Source organism: Xenopus tropicalis, chromosome 4 (genome assembly GCF_000004195.4).
Source record: "Xenopus tropicalis strain Nigerian chromosome 4, UCB_Xtro_10.0, whole genome shotgun sequence".
Lineage (NCBI taxonomy): Eukaryota > Metazoa > Chordata > Amphibia > Anura > Pipidae > Xenopus > Xenopus tropicalis.
Window position 1 is genome coordinate 37,810,554 of NC_030680.2, and position 17,924 is coordinate 37,828,477.

Sequence of the window (17,924 nt, forward strand, 5' to 3'; positions counted from 1 at the left end):
ACTGTGAAGAATGTCTAAACTGATACATCATAATGTTGTTAAAGGGATTCTGTCATGATTTTTATGGTGTACTCTTCATTTGTAAATTACACCGTTTACATAGCAAATAATTCACTCTACCATTTAAAATGTTATTCTTGAACCAACAAATGTATTTTTTAGTTGTTATATTGGTGTGTAGGCGCCATCTCAGTGCATTGTGACTGAGTAAAGACAAGATGCAGGGTAGGACAGGGAGAGTTTTTGGCCTGCGCCACCTGCACTAGAGGGTTCTTAATGAAAAATAGTTCTTTAGAAAAATAATAACAGATATAATGTGTATAAATTACCAGATGTTTTCAGTATATACCACAGGTATGGTCAACTTGAGGCTCTCCAGGGTGGGCTCCAGGACTCCTTTAGCAATCGAACTCAAACCTGTGGCTCTCTAACTGATGTCGAACTAGAACTCCCAGGATCCAAATGTTGTTGGCTGTTGTGAGACTTGCAGTTCAGCATCACATGGCAAGCCACAGGTTACCCACCCCTACTAACAGCCCAATCACAAGATGATGCATTTAAGACAACCATATACTCACCACACTCTGCATAATGTTTTTCAAGTCTGTCATCTAACATCTTACAGATGCTATCACCAAAGTTTTGAAGAATTTTGGCCTCTTTTCCACTGTTTAGTGGAAGTGGATACTTCTTTAGGGAGCTGATTGCCTGGAGATAGAAGAAGTACGAGTGAAACATAATGTTACATTCCATTTATCATTTTTAAGTTTGTGACTTTGTTCTTTATGCCTTTGTATGACTGAAGCCAGGAGGAGGTCAACAACTACGTTTTGTTCTTATAATGGCTGGTCAATCTATCTGACCAATCAGATTTCAGCATATTATAGGGCAGGGGTATCTACCTGGAGGCCCACAGGTCAAATGTGGTCCTCCAAGGGATTTTATGGCCTCCAGTCTGCTTAAAGGCTCCACAGACTTCACTGTAAGACATCATCATTTTAATTTATCCCATAAAAATGTAAGGCAGAGTTAAGCTCAGGACCTTTTAAAACCCCCTAGGTACATGATTTGCTCCTACCCTATTGTATGCATTTATTTCACCAACTGGTCACCCATGTGACCAATAAGATTACACCATTCCATAGTAAAATACGATGCAATGAAGCAAAATTATACTTAGGGGCACATTCATTAAAGTACAAAAAATTTGTATTTTTTTTTTGCGTATTTTCTACAATATTTTCGTTAATTTGCGACAATTTGTGCGACAAAATCGTATTTGTCGCAACGAGTATGAAAGTTTTGGATTTATTCAAGCTTCGTTATCGTAACTTTCCTTGGGCCAGTTTGGAGCTGCAGAGTGCCATTGAGTCCTATGGGAGACTTTCCTTGGGCCAGGTTGGAGCTGCAGAGTGCCATTGAGTCCTATGGGAGGCTTTCCTTGGGCCAGGTTGGAGCTGCAGAGTGCCATTGAGCCCTATGGGAGACTTTCCTTGGGCCAGGTTGGAGCTGCAGAGTGCCATTGAGCCCTATGGGAGACTTTCCTTGGGCCGGGTTGGAGCTGCAGAGTGCCATTGAGCCCTATGGGAGACTTTCCTTGGGCCGGGTTGGAGCTGCAGAGTGCCATTGAGCCCTATGGGAGACTTTCCTTGGGCCAGGTTGGAGCTGCAGAGTGCCATTGAGCCCTATGGGAGGCTTTCCTTGGGCCAGTTTGGAGCTGCAGAGTGCCATTGAGCCCTATGGGAGACTTTCCTTGGGCCAGGTTGGAGCCGCAGAGTGCCATTGAGCCCTATGGGAGACTTTCCTTGGGCCAGGTTGGAGCTGCAGAGTGCCATTGAGCCCTATGGGAGGCTTTCCTTGGGCCAGGTTGGAGCTGCAGAGTGCCATTGAGCCCTATGGGAGACTTTTCTTGGGCCAGGTTGGAGCTGCAGAGTGCCATTGAGCCCTATGGGAGACTTTCCTTGGGCCAGGTTGGAGCTGCAGAGTGCCATTGAGCCCTATGGGAGACTTTCCTTGGGCCAGGTTGGAGCTGCAGAGTGCCATTGAGCCCTATGGGAGACTTTCCTTGGGCCAGGTTGGAGCTGCAGAGTGCCATTGAGCCCTATGGGAGACTTTCCTTGGGCCAGGTTGGAGCTGCAGAGTGCCATTGAGCCCTATGGGAGACTTTCCTTGGGCCAGGTTGGAGCTGCAGAGTGCCATTGAGTCCTATGGGAGACTTTCCTTGGGCCGGGTTGGAGCTGCAGAGTGCCATTGAGCCCTATGGGAGACTTTCCTTGGGCCAGGTTGGAGCTGCAGAGTGCCATTGAGTCCTATGGGAGACTTTCCTTGGGCCAGGTTGGAGCTGCAGAGTGCCATTGAGCCCTATGGGAGACTTTCCTTGGGCCGGGTTGGAGCTACAGAGTGCCATTGAGCCCTATGGGAGACTTTCCTTGGGCCAGGTTGGAGCTGCAGAGTGCCATTGAGCCCTATGGGAGACTTTCCTTGGGCCGGGTTGGAGCTACAGAGTGCCATTGAGCCCTATGGGAGACTTTCCTTGGGCCAGGTTGGAGCTGCAGAGTGCCATTGAGCCCTATGGGAGACTTTCCTTGGGCCAGGTTGGAGCTGCAGAGTGCCATTGAGTCCTATGGGAGGCTTCCAAAATCTTGCACTGAAGGTTCAAAGTCAGAAAGGTTTTCCCGCCGTTTACGATCATACGGATACGATAATTTCGTGACATTCGGGTCGCGAATCGTAAACTATCACTTCAATACGAAAATTTCAGAACTTTCGGAACGTAAGTATGAAATCTTCGTATTCAAGTGAACTGAATTTTCGTGACTTTTGCAATCATCAGAAATTATTGGATTTCGTTATTTGAGTTCGTACTTTAATGAATGTGCCCCTTAGAGAATTGTTTAGGGTGCTAAGTTGTGCAAAGCAGAGAACATTTATTTTTATTATTTTAAGGAGCGCTGGGAACCTCAGCTAGTAGTTATTATTATGGCACACATTTATTAAGATACAGTATATACCTGTATATATTTGCATCTGTAGACAAAGCTGTCTTTGCATATCTCAGCTCAGGGAAAAACCTCACACAGGATCATTACTAAGCAGTATTGGTTTATTTACTAATTTCCTATCAGCCAGCAGAAAAGTGGGCAATTTAAGAACAAAAAGCAGTGAGGGAGAGGTGAAGCCATGATATGGGCAGAAAAAGGGGTAGATATAGGGTAAATGGACTTCTGTTTTTGGAGTTTTGACCATTGTTATTATGCAGCAGACCTGGTAAATCAATTCAAATGAATGTTTTTCATTCTTTGTTGGTACTAGTATCCCCAGTATAGACAATAAACTTGCTGGCTGATAATATCCTGGCTGTGATCATATCTATTAGAGCAGCAACGGTCATGAAGTACTTGGGAGAAGCTTTAAAAAAAAAAAAAAAAACTACCATCAGATAGAGGAAATGGAGTTATGAAACAGGATATTGTGTAAGGATGAGAGACAAAGCTTATACATTCAAACAACTGTCCAAACACAACATGAGAGGAATCAGACTGGGAACAAAATCTTCATTAGCTCACTTTACAGATATTTATCAGTATCTGCCCCAGTGGAGCTTACCTTCCAAGGTTCCTACCATGTATACTAATACATGGATCAGTATAATCAGATGCCATTGTGTCCTTACCTCTCTGTTATTTGAGAGGTGTGAAGACACCTACACAGACTGTTAGAACAAACTAATTTAATCCAGATAGTGCCTCAGCTGGAATCAAACCCAGGACACCATCGCAGCAAACAAGCATTCCGAGCAGCACCATGCCGCAACAGGTTCTGTGGTTGATGAACTGCAAGCCTGACATCCGATCTAGGGACAGGGTAAAGTCTCTAAAAGCTAAATATCCAATGTATACAGGGATCCAGTCTTTTGGGTCTTTTCTCTGACTCTAAATCCAACATTACAGCAATAGAAAAAGGGCACCTTAAACAAGTAAAATACCGGGAACATGTCAGTTATCACTTAGTGCTATAGATGGTGCAACAAATGGAGTTAAAGGGGTTGTTCACCTTTAAGCTAACTTTTATGCTAGGCAACATTTTATTTTTTTTTATATAGTTTTTGAAATATTTTCCTTCTTCTTCCTCTTTCAGCTTTAAAATGGGGGTCAGCAGCCAAAAAACTATTGCTCTGTGAGGCTACAATGTCATTGTTTCTGCTACATTTTATTACTTCCCTCTCTATTCAGTCCCTCTCCTATTAATATTCCAGTCTCTAATTCTAATTACTACCTTGTTGCAAAAGTAATTTGAACCATAGCATCCAGATAGTTGCTGAAATTCCAAACAGGAGAGTTGCCACATTAAAAAAGGTAAATAATGAAAACAACACAAATAAAAAATGAAGGCTCTCTACATCACTCTCTACATCATACTAAAAGTTAAAGGCAACATTAGACACCAGGTAGCATGAGGAGTTCTGCCAAAACCATGGGACAGAAACCAGTTTCACAATCTATGTCAGAGAAGAGATGAAGTCACTAGGAACAAGTGGTAATATGTAGGGAGAGGAAGAGACTGCATTTCATAATGAAAGGCAACCCATTAAAGGTTGTGTCATCTAACACTTGCACACTAACACTCTACATCATACTGAAAGTTAATTATAAGGTGAACAACCCCTTTAACACACTAAAAGATCTGATGTAGCTGCAGGTTATTCTGTAGTCTAAATGAGGCACAACTAGGTATTATGCACTGCTGAAAAATCATTTATGGATCACCCATGCCCCTGATTCAGTGTACACATACTGATCCCAGCCTCCCAGCAGCCACTGTTGTGATTGCCCAACCTAAAGCTTATACATGAACAACATACACAGGAGTGGGGTTTTAAGTAAGAAACTTGTGTAATAATGGAGTGAAATGTTTATCTGGAAATCCATTATCCAGAAGGTTCTGAATTACAGAAAGGCCATCTCCCATAGACTCCATTATAAGCTAATTATTTCGCTTTTCTCTGTATTAATAAAACAGTAGTTTGTACTTGAACTATTATACAATTAGTCCTTACCAGAAGCAAAACATTTCCTACTGGGTTTTATTATTGTTAAAATGATTTTTCAGTAGACGAGGTATGGAGATCCAAATTATGGAAAGACCTCTTATTGAGGAAACCCCAGGACCCGAACATTCTGGATAACAGGTCCTATACCTGTATTAGAGTATATATTATACAGTAATTATATATATATATATATAACATCACAAACATATATATATATATATATACACAAAACCACTTGTAGATGTTAAGATTATGTGCCTTTATAATGTGGAATCTGCTCATCACCCAGTCTCACATTTCATGTCTTACTGTGATTCTGTTCCACAAGCCTAAAGTGGTGGCTTCCTGTCTGAAACGTGTTCTATGGACATTCTAAAGTGAGCAGTTTCTCTAAATGGGCCTGGGGCTGAAGTCCAGTTTTATACAGGTATGGGACCTGTTATCCAGAATGCTCGGGACCTGGGGTTTTCTGGATAAGGGATCTTTCCGTTATTTGGATCTCCTACCTAAAGTCTGCTAAAAAAAATCATTTAAATATTGAATAAACCCAATAGGATTGTTTTGCCTCCAATAAGGATTAATGATATCTTAATTGGGATCAAGTACAAGGTACTGTTCTATAATTACAGAGAAAAAGGAAATCATTTTCAACAATTAGAATTATTTGCATACAGTGTTGTCTATGGGAGACGGTCCTTCCGTAATTCGGAACTTTCTGGATAATGGGTTTCCGGATAACGGATACCATACCTGTACAATAGTGATGTTCATGCCAGCTTGAAAACCGTGCATGGGTGGGTTTGGTTTGGCTTAGCACACCTTTAGCGAGTGGTGGCTGCCCATGGCCTACACACCGCCTGCAATGTTACTGTGATGCAAAATGCCCCAACAGCCACCTGCTTATTTATATTCTCACGCCTGCCCCACCCTGCTACATCTGTTATCCAAAATGCTCGGTACCTGGGGTTTTCCATATAAGGGGTCTTTCCATAAACATAAAATTAAATAAACCCAGTAGGATTGTTTTGCTTCCAATAAGGATTAATTATATCTAAGCTGGGATCAGGTACATTGTTTTTATTATTACAAAGTCTATGGGAAATATCCTTTTTGAAATTCGAAACTTTCTGCATAACAGATTTCATGGTATGTTCAGAATGACTGGTTAAAAATAACAGCATTAGCCTATGGCTAAATTTCATATCCCTCAATTCCAAAGAGGCATCATCTGTCTAAAAGTCATCAAGCAGGTAATGATCCAGTCCTGGCATGTAGAGTCTTGCAAAGTAACTCCCTCATGGTATGTTTAGTGATGCCTTGGATTGTGCAATGCTTAGGGGAAACTATGAATTTGCTGTATACTGAAACTGGAAAAATAAAAGCTCATCTAAGCTGTCTTCTTTATGCAAAAATTGTAAATGCCTTTACCAACATGGAACAGAATGCAAATCCCATTCCGAATGAATGCGCATATAAAGATATCTAGTAAACAACGGTGGTCTGTACCCTAATATGTGCCTCCCAGCACTCCAAACAGTGCGCTTACATGGACACTATACACCTAAAAACATCTTTGCTAAAAATAAAGACAATTTATTGGACTTTTGTTGAAATTACACTATATTGTTTTAATTAAAAACTCAATATCAACCTATTTTTTGCCATTAAAAACCACAAAATTGAAAGAACAGGGCAATTTGTTCAGACTTCCCTATCTTACATACCTTTGAACAAATAAACCCCTCCCTTAGGCTGATGGCCCACACAGAGTAAGTTAGCCACCTGCAATAGATCTCTGCTACCACGGGCAAATAACTGCTCCGAAATGCCTTTCCACATGCTACAATAGGAGTCACTTTGGCAGAGATCTATTGCGGGCGACTAACTCGCTCTGTGTGCCATCAGCCTTAAGCAGCTCATTATCAGAGGATTCTCAGTGCACTGGTCATTAGTATTTTCAGCTTCCCTTAAGTACTGTGCAACCAGGAAGTGCTATAGTGCAACTGGCTTTATATTTTTGTTTAGTGCCAGAAATAACAGAAACCATAGATTGAATGAAAACAATAGGCAAAACGTATGTTCAGTACATGCCATATTCACTGAGCTCCTGTTGATAAGGGGAGTATACTGAAAGTACCATCCTCTTCTTTATCATTTCAGTCAGTGCAAGTTAAACACATTATTTGTGGAAATTAAGCTTCATCATGGGGAAATGTAAAAGAAGGCATTTTCCAGTTATTAAACTGGAAGTAAATCACATTACTCAGTTACTCAAATTGTCCCCAGTAATGTGATTTACTTGTTGAGATTCAAATGTCATTGAAAGGGGTGGTTATATTGGGAGATTTTTAGGCCACAGTAGTGCAGGTTTAACCACCTCTCCAGTTGTTTTTTTTTTAGCAATTATCTGGTTGCCACGGTCCAATTTACCATAGCAACCAAGCAATAGTTTGAATGCAAGACTGGATAGCTAAATAAGAGTAGGACTGAAGGAAAGATATGCTTAAAAAGTAGCAATAATGATAAAATTGTAGCCTCACATAGAAATAGCTCTTTGCCTGCCAGGGTCAGTAATCCCCCCCCCCAATGAAAAACTGAAAAGAGGCAGAAGCAAATAATTTTAAAACTAAAAAAAATAACAAATGGAGGCCAGTTGAAATGTTGTTTAGAATAGGCCCTTCCATATTATACTCAAAGTTAAAGCTTAAGGGTGAACAACGCCTTTAAAGGGGCAGAGTAACATAATAGCTTTTTATTTATGATTATAAAACATACATTTATTGAAGTAGGTAAATTCTGGGGAACAAATGATTAACCTTTATGATTATTATGTTTGTTACTAGATCTGGCATTTTAAGGCAGAACATGTGCATGTACATAACTGCATTTGGCAGTTAATATGAAAGCAAATGAACTAGTCTGTGTGAAGCCATTTAGCATGCATTTAAATGATCAACCATGAAATACGTGGAATTTATGTGTCTAATATTAAAGGGATCAAATCTCTGTGGACTGCTCCTTATGGAAACAAATGGCAATCTTTTCATGTAGCTATTTCCAGAAAATGTGTACCCCTTGCAGAATGGCAAATCAGAGATTCATTGTACTGGTTTCTAAGCGTATAGGTATGCCATTCAGAACTTTACCCACTATACCCATATTGGTATAACTTACAGTAGCTCATGTCCAGCAGAGATAACACAATGCAGCATGCAGAGAAAGTTACTCAAGCTCCATATACCTTTAAGAACAGCTGTTTTTTTTTTTTTTTCTTTTAAGGTTTTAGTCAATTAAAAAAGCTCCTCTCTGCCTGTTCAACAAATTGCATTGCACCTGTGTTAGGCGGTTCTGAGTGGCAAACATATAGCAAAGCATTGGCTGCCTTAACTCATCCATTTCCTTGTGGTGGAATACATGATGAAATGCTCCTGGGTAAGAAGCTTAAGACTGGCCCCAAATTTGCATGCATATGATTCAGGTCATAAGGCTAATGCCACATGAAGCGTATGGCGCATATTTTCGGCAAGCCGGAAAACGCTTGCAGAGAATATGCTCCATACGCTTGAAACTCCCCATACCTGTACTTGCACCCAAATGAATTGAATACGCTCTGGTGCCGGCACATGTAGCAGATATCCGCATAAAAACACAAGACTTTGCATTTTCCAGCGTTTTTAGGCGACTATTGGCTACATGTGCCTGCACCCAAGCTTATTCAATTCATTCGGGTGCAGGCACAGGTAGGAGCGTATTTTCGCCAAGCGTTTTTCAGCTTGCCGAAAATATGCGCCATACGTTATGTGTGGCATTAGCCTAAGGTTGATAATGATCTACTCTGTGCCTCTTTGAAAGCTTATGTTATTTTACTATTAAATTGTGAGTAGTTTAAGCTTAAAAGGCCCATGACTGGATCATTATTGCCCTCATGACATTGGAGGAAGAATTTACAAAAGTTGAGTTAGCTCAAAATAACTAAAATGAATTGAGATGTCATATTTCCCCACCTTTCACAAAAATATTTTTCTTTTTTAAATTCAAAAAGTCAAACAAATGTTTTTACCAAACATACAGCAAGTTCACATGGGCAGTTTTAAAAGCATTTCTGCAAAGAAGCAGGGTGTGGTCAAAGGCAATTATGTATTACGTGTGCTGCTAGGTCAGTGCTGTGGAGTAATTTACTGCCTATGTTAGTAAATCAGTCCTACAGTCAACTATTTATTGCAAATGTTTTTTTCACACTATTATTTACATAATCCCAACCTGACTGCACCTCTGCCTGCACTCAAATGAGTGTCAATAACTTTAGGCCTGCAAAACCACCACAGGTCTCCCTGCCATAAGGTTAATACCATGCTGTGTGTATATCAATAACAAATGCATTTATATGAAGTTGATGACACATTAGAGCACTGGTGGTGGACTATGCCCTTACGTTGAGATGGCCATGTTGTAAACTGTTACTACGTATCGATAAAATGATAAGTGGCACTCGTGCAAAATGTCATATCATGCTGCAAGAAAATATAGGAGACAAACTAAAAAGATACATTATAAAGGGCGGCATTATGTATTGTAAGTAGTGTTCTGGGGACTTACAAAAGTGTCATTTGACTTAACAATAATTAAATTGTTTAATTACATTAGAAAATCATTGAATACCTCACTCACAAATGAGCTGTCTCCTGGTAAAATTGACTCAGCTATGTGTGACCTATTATGTGGGACCTTAGAATGAAAGCTCTAAGCTCATCGGCAGGGACCGATGTAAAAGATGTATAATCTCTGCTTACATGTGTATTTTTTTTTATATATTTGAATAAAAACTTATACCAATTATAGATTTTTTTACACCACCTAATGCCAAATTATTCCTTTTATTATGATATTACAAATTTTAAGGGGGTATTTTATTGATGAAGACAGTAATAGTCTGAGACAATCTGCAGCAGCTCTCTAATTTAAAATTTCAGCAACTATTTGGTTGCCAGGTTCCAACTTACCATAGCAACCAGGCAGCAGTGTGAATGAAAGACTGACAAATAAGTAATACATAGTATAGATTGTAAGCTCTACGGGGCAGGAACCTCCATCATCTTGTGTTTCTGACTCTTATTGCAACTGTACCTTGTATTTATTTGTATTTATTGTTGTACTTTGGATTTATCCATTATCTTAATAACCCCCTGTTTTGTATAAATGTATTCTACTGTACAGCGCTGTATAAAGATATACATACATACATACATAAATTGTAGCTACACAATGCAGTAATTTTTTGGCTGCTGGGGTCAGTGACCCTGATTTGAAAGGCAGATAAATATTTCAAAAACTATGGAAAATAAAGACCAGTTGAAAAATTGCTATACCAATAGGACATTCTATTACAACCTAAAAGCTGAACGACCCCTTTAAGTAAATGTTTCTGAATCTGGTGTATTTAATAAAAAGAATTTAAATACCAGCAACCATAAACCAATCTTAAACTGTCATAAATTAACATTATACGATGGCAGCAAAAAACAAACAGCAAACCAAATGGCATGTTGTGGTGAATGACTGCATTGCTGAGTGCCAGCTTACTTCTGATATTGCACACATGTATTGATTATTGGGTAATGCGAGGCTTAGAGCTAACATCAGCTGTAAGCAGGCACCTCGCTCTCATTCCTGCAGTCGATGTGCAAGGACCATCGATTTTAGAACTGAGCTGCTGCCTGTTTTTATAGCTATGCTGGCAAAGCGAGAGAATCTCTTGGTGTAGATGTGCAATTGCCCCAGCTCACCTTCTGATAAACAAACTGAGTCTTCAGGTTTTTTTCAGCTGCGCTGTCCCTCCATTCGGTCAACCACTTCAGAAAAAGGGGGTTAGGGCAGGCAGGCAGTGGTCTTTTACGACCATAAGTGATCTCTCCTGGCATTTTTAGTCCGTTTCAGCGTTTGTTTATTAAATATTCATCATTCCGTACTCTGAAAAACAATTGATAACATTTGTATACATGAAAATAATCAACAAATACTTTGTAAACATTTAGAAACCATGGGACCCTGTTATCCAGAGAGCTGCGTGAAATGTGCAATCTCCTTTCCCATAGTTTCATATTAAAGCAATCTTGATGGATTTACTTTTTCTCTGTAGTAATAAGACAATACGTTGTACTGTACTTCATGTTAACAAAACTTTTTTAAGCCTTTGGGTAATACCGGCAGAATTCAGAAAATTCAGCTGAATGTTATATCCATGAGATAGAACTATGTTTTCAAAGAGAATGTAAGGATACAGCGGCCAAGTGACGCTAACAAGTCAGGGCGGGAATATGCAGCAGATTTCCTAAACTGCTTGTACAGGTGACCCAGGAGCCCTAAAAATGTGAAGATTTGGAAAAAATGCCTCAGGATACCAGGTACTAGTTTTATAACTGCACAAAAAAAGAAAAGAAATCCTTTTAGAATCCCTTAAAGGCATGCTGTTGCATGTTGTGGAAAGAACTCTATCTAGGAAACCCCACTCCCCTTTTTTAAACTGCACCCAATTCAAACCACAACCATGTCATAGCAAGAGCTTTTAAAGATCATACCCATATTAAAGGTGTTAGCACAGTAAAAACCCAAATGCTTGGTGCTCACTGCAGATATATCCCATCATTCATACAGTATGTGAAAGTAGTATATTTAGTCATATTAAGCCATATGCCTCCTTCCCTGTGGATAGCACAGCAAGCTCAGCACATAATTACACACCTTAGGGACCCCCTAACAGGCAAAGTATGGCAGACACAAGCCGCATAGGGCAGGCAGAGTATGGCACACACAGGCAGGGTAGGGCAGGCAGAGTATGGCACACACAGGCAGGGTAGGGCAGGCAGAGTATGGCACACACAGGCAGGGTAGGGCAGGCAGAGTATGGCACACACAGGCAGGGTAGGGCAGGCAGAGTATGGCACACGGACAGCATAGGGCAGGCAGAGTATGACACACACAGGCAGCATAATGCAGGCACACGCAGGTAGGCAAAGTATGGCACACACAAGCACGATACAGCAGGGCAGTAAGTGTATGGACCACAAAGGCAATGTAAGTAACTAATCATGACCACTCCAAGATGAACAATTCTGTAGAGTAAATACAGTGACACAATGCCAGCACTGTTCCTACAATCTGTCTGAGGTGTGACCAGGTGAACAATATAGGGTATTGCAGGTACAGAACAATGCAGGACCTTAATGGACATATAAAGCCTGCATTTACCTACAATGTATATCAGTTGGACAAGTCTCCCACACCCAAATGGCATCATGTGCACTGCATATATCCCCCTCCATTTGCCAGCACCATTACATTTTCCTAAAGCAAATAGCAGCTTTCACCCAGTGGCCATTTTTCCTCTGATACATAATCAGATACATATAAATCTGCAAACAGCATACACACCACAGACCCTTATTCAGCATACATTTCATCAAGAATACAGGCTCACACAGGCACAACTGTCTCTGATAAAAGTTCTGCTTTGTTTGAGCTGAGCTCAGGAGAGAAAGTTAGGAGATGAAAATTGAAGCAAACAGCTAGAGCTGTCAGTTTCTATGGGAATCAGCAATGCCATCTCTTCACTGGCTTCTAGACTGGGGGGCGTGTTTAGTAATCTGAGCTTAGAACAACTGAGCATGTCTGGCAAGCCCAGAATCAAAGCAAATTCCCGAGGGGTGGGGGGCACAAGTGGGTTATGGGAGGAGAAGGAAATCTACATGATTAAGGAGATGTTGCAGCCTTACTATTAACCTCTGGGCAACCAGTGTGGCAGGTATTGAAAGATTTCAAAGAGGCTGTTCAATGATTCATTTTTGTGTGTGGGATTTTCATGTCCTTTAAAGATGTGAACAATGCAGATTCTAACAGGTGTGTAAATAATGCAGGGGACAGTTAATTTCAGTACTAATATCATTAAAGCTTACACAAAGGTAAGCAGTCACAGCAGCCAGATAGATGGGGGGGGGGCACACAGGGGGGACCTCAGGCTGGATGCGGCCTGTGGGCTGCCAGTTGGACAGTACTGTTCTAGAAAATAGATCTCATGCCTGTATATACTTACAAGTGATACTTAACAAGTGTTCCTTTGCTCATAGACTTGAAACAGTAGTTGGTAGAATCACTTGTTTTTAACTTATTTGGTCATCCATTGTTCTGTGTGAGGCCAACAATTGTACTGACTGCTCGAAAAAAATATAGTCTGATGACTTACATCTATGCATATGGATGGGGTGTTCATAAGTCAAATAGGGCTGTGATCCTATAATTAATTCAGCAGACCAAATAATCACATTGTTCACAAATTATCTAAACTGAGAGTAATACAGCAAGTGTTAATTGCTTTATTTCTGTGGATTCTGCTGTTCCATCATAAACCACTAGATAAGGTTCAGTGAAAAGCTAACTAGAAAAAAAAATAAACCACACATGATTCATAATAACCACCATTCATGATGAAATGTGGTGTGTGCCCACGATGCACACTGCTTAGAAACTGCCAGTTTATTTTAATATAGGCCTGTGTCATACTGCATATTCCATACAATAAATGCCTGGGTAACACCATCTCCCAACAATTCCATTTAAGGCAAGAAGTCAATAAAATTTAGTCTGATTTATTTACTTGCTAGGAAGGCAGTGTGCAAAGTGCAAATAACAGGTGCAGTCCACCATATTTTTGTACTTTGCACACTGCATCCTAATCTTTTTAAATTGTTGCAGGCCTCCGCACTCCTTTTCTTGCTGTTGTGCTTCTGGTAATGGTAAATGACCCCCTCTGTTTCCATCATTTTATAGTAGGGATTCCAGTCTGTGTGTTCCAGTGCTGTGCAAGGGCACATAACCAAGGGTGCTGTGAACCTGCTACTCTGAATTTCCCCAGTGTAAAGGACAAAATTCAAAATAGGCCCTGGAATTTCACATAAACAGAGGCCCAAACAGCCCCCCAGTCAATGAAATCTTACAGCAGCCCCTCTGGCATTTGCCAGAACCCACAGTATGGGCCTGTATTTTCTGGCTGATGACCATACCAAAAACATTTACCCTACCAGTCAGTGAGTAGAAACTTAGAAGATAAATTGTGCATTTTGGGATCCCTAACGATTGTGACACATGGGGAGATTAGTCGAGCCTCTCAAGAGTCTCGGAGACTTCGGCAAATTGCAGCAACGCGTATGCCATCCCACCAGCGATTTACATTCTAGCCGGTGGAATGGCATTGCGGGGAGGTTAGTCGCCCTAACACCCATATATTCTTTGGTGGGGTATTCGATAAAGATTAAAGTTTATCTGCCAGCATCCTGTATCAAACACCAGATTGGTGATTAAATAGATGGAGATCATTTCTCAATATCCATATGCTTTAAAGCATGTATTTGACACTGCTGATACATCAATATACATCATTTTACTGATTTTATTCCTTTTTAAAACCAAACACATTTTCAGTGACCTGCATATTGATGCTGACAGAAAAGCAGGAAGCTGATTAGCGTCTAAGACGACACCCAGGATATAAATAGGCTGGTGATCAATGTACTTACAGTCCTCGTGACACAGACCTCCCTGTATTGTGTATTACACCTACTGAATTTACAGTGCTGCAGTACAATAAAGACATCCTGATTGTGAGCCTGGAAATGGGTTGCCCTTTCCTGTAGCCCACCAGTGTCCCCAGCACCACTGAGGATATCCTGCATAGCAGCTTCCTATTCCTCTATTTACAGAAGTACCTTCACTTACCATTTTAAAGACAAATCATTAAAAAAATTGCAAGTTAACTTTGCAGTTATGGATTAACCATTTTGGTGACATAGTTCTAAGAATCAACTTGCCAAGTTGGGTTCTTCTATGACTGGGCTTTGCACTTAAGTATGTATATTAAAAGTGTAATTTTAAATACAGGAATGGGATTCCTTATTTTAGAGATCTTTAAAAACCAGGGGATTTCAGTAATAAAAAGACAGTACATATACCTTGTATTTGACCCTAACTAAGTTGCATAAATCTATAAAGCTGGAAAAATAATCCTATGGGGTTTATTTAATGTTAAAATTTTTATTAATGACTTAAAGGGGTTGTTCACCTTAAATTAGTCTTCATCCTTAGTATGAATTAGAGTGTGATATTCTAAGACTATTTGCAATTGGTCTTCATTGTTTATTATTTGTACTTTTTGAATTATTTATTTATGAATGAGAGAGTGGACTATCAATAGAAGAGGTCTGAATAGAAAGATAAAGAATAAAAACTAAAAATAGCAATAAAATTGTATCTTCGCAGAACAACTGGCTTTTAGCTGCTGGGGTCAGTGACCCCTATTTAAAAGCAGGAAAGAATCCGCAGATGAAGGCAATTAGTTCCAAAACTATACAAAATATAACATGAAGATCATTTGAAAAGTTGCTAAGAATTGGGCGTTTTAGAAAATACTAAAAAGTTAACTACCCCTTTAAGGTATAGAGTTCCAAATAATGGAAAGTCCCTTATTCAGAAAGCCACAAGTCCCAACTATTCTGGACACACCTTCCTTTACGCTAATATGTCCCATTACAGTGGTGCACCACCAGTGAGTCATAGCCTGCACATTGTATTCTGCAAATCATCATATTCTCTGTTTAGAATGTCAAGAAAACACAGCATACCTTGTTTCAATACTTCTAGCAATGGCAGTTGAGTGATGATTTCAAAGTTCAAAAAAATGGTTCAGTTAAAGAAAATTTCCCCCCCAATTTATCTGAACAGTGGTTGGAAAAGTTGAAGCTGTAGAAATAGTTTTCAAGTCTCTTTGCAGGCAATTTGGCCAGTGGAGTGGGCAGAAACATTCACAGCCAGGGCTGGTGATCGGCGAGTGGCCAATTGTCCCCGCAGTCAAGGAGTCTTGTCTGGCTTTCCTTATTTGCATACCCAGGCAAAGGAAAATGTACTTCTCTGTGGGAGGCAGTTTCTAAGCCACCCTAGGGGGTACTTTTCTGAGGAATGTGGTGCCGCCATGTTTCTTAAGGTCCCAGGGGCACCTTGTGCAGACCTGGGCTAGGCACATTCATGTGTTAGGGTGTAAAGAGCCAAAGCTCTTGAAAGAAACACCTTTGAGCTGGGGAGAAATATGGTGCTGCTGCTGTCCCTTGCAAAGTACCCTTAAGAAATTGCCAGCCCCCAGCGAGGTTAACTTTCATTGTTGTTTGATTCTCCACAGGATGCAATGTATTATGTGTGCCAGTCTTCATAATACAGGCAAGTGACAGAAAGACATAATACATAGGTTACAATTTAAAAGATTGTTTTTTTTTAAATATATATATATACATGTAATATTTTGCTACAATGTGTGTGTTTGTAATAAGGCATTGGTTTGCTGTGAAGAATGCTTAACTGCTCCAACATTAAGATATATGAAGCATTTCTTGATAGGTGCTAAACACTTCTAATCTTTTGTCCTCCCAACCCTGAAAGTAAACAGTTTTTTTTTTTGTTTCTAGTTTCTATTAACTCCATTTTTCACCATTCCTATTTCAAATTATCTTTTTTTTTCATAAAGCTAAAGTTCAGTACATTAGCCTAGATTATTTTTGCTTCAGGGAATTACTTTTATTTGCAAACTTTTTTTAAATTCATATGAATTAGGGTATTTTTTGTCAGTGCAACATAGGCATACATAAAACATAAATGAATTTAGTACCACTCATGCTCAGCACAGCAAGCTGCAAACAGAAATCAGCAAATTCTACCAGCCTCGGCTTGATGCCAATATTATTAATAGTGAAGAAAGATAAAAATATAGGAAGGTCAGTATTTTGTTGTTAAAAAAAAGGTAACAACCCTAATTTCATTAGAGAGACAATGATCTAGCGTTCCAATTTTAAGTTTATTCCATATTACCATACTAACATTTGATACAGAATTGAAACACCTAGTGCTGTCTAACTATTTTGCATGTATTGGATGGAAACCATATGGCTGGAAGCCAGACTACAATTAAATCATGTTTAACAAAGAAATTATTGAAACCCTTCCAGAATAGGTAAACCCTTTTTTAAATTACTTTGTACAGCCCCCAGAATAACATACCTTTCTCCCTGCATCCAGATTTATTTTATTTCTCCATTACAGCCAGTTCAAATACAGCTTTTTTACAGACTTCCTTGTCTAGCATGAAGCTCTGCCCCTTTACTTTCAGAGCACTCCTTCTCTATCCCACTATGATCACCTCAAAAAGGTGTCTACTAAGTATACCTGATTGTTTTAATTGGAGCAGAGGCAGTGAGTATGCCCAGTAGGCACCTCTTTGAGGTCTCTCAGAAAGCAAAAGGGTGCGGAGCTTTATGCAAGACAAAAAAGTCAGTGAAAGAGCTGCAGTTCATCTGCTTCTGATAGCAATACACAATAAATCTGCAAGCAGGGACAAATATATGTTATTCTGGGGGCTGGTTAGAGTCATTTATGGGGATTTTAAAATAAAAGGCTTACTTATCCTGTCAGCCATAAACAGTCTTTCAAAAGTCCATGTCTAGCTGTGACCCTCCAGCTGGAAAACTCTTACCTACCTCATAACATAGAGTGGCCATACACGGGCATTTAAGCTGCCAATTCAGGACCTTCAGACCAATTTGGCAACTTATCTGGCAGTGAATGGGTCCCTCTGAAGGGCCTACCCAACTGAAATATGACCGAAGATCGAGGACCACATCGGTTCGCTGATGTGGCCCTCGTTCCAACATCTGTAGTCCCATCTTTGTAATTTAATCGTTTAGCCCTAGGAGCCAAACGTTCAAATTAGCCCAATATCTCCCACCATAGGTCGGCATATCGGGAGAGAGATCTCATTTAGCTGTTAGCTGTTTTCATAAAAATA

General features: G+C 40.0%; 1 protein-coding gene across 7 annotated transcripts in view; it reads right to left on the reverse strand.

Moving 5' to 3' along the window:
* Positions 1–17,924, reverse strand: part of mus81 (MUS81 structure-specific endonuclease subunit) — a 58,207-nt gene that overhangs the window by 23,150 nt on the left and 17,133 nt on the right. For 3 of the 7 annotated variants that reach the window (NM_001011004.1, XM_031900045.1, XM_018093027.2), the window contains exons 2-3: positions 10,834–11,017; positions 579–708 (exon numbers count right to left, since the gene is read on the reverse strand). In NM_001011004.1, the coding sequence (NP_001011004.1) occupies positions 579–708; positions 10,834–10,968 (265 nt within the window). In that variant the 5' untranslated portion in view covers positions 10,969–11,017. Of the gene's footprint in view, positions 1–578; positions 709–3,264; positions 3,409–5,800; positions 5,896–8,224; positions 8,317–10,833; positions 11,018–15,717; positions 15,790–17,924 lie in introns of those variants that run through there. The other 4 variants (XM_031900044.1, XM_012960970.2, XM_012960969.3 and 1 more) reach the window with 4 other exon arrangements.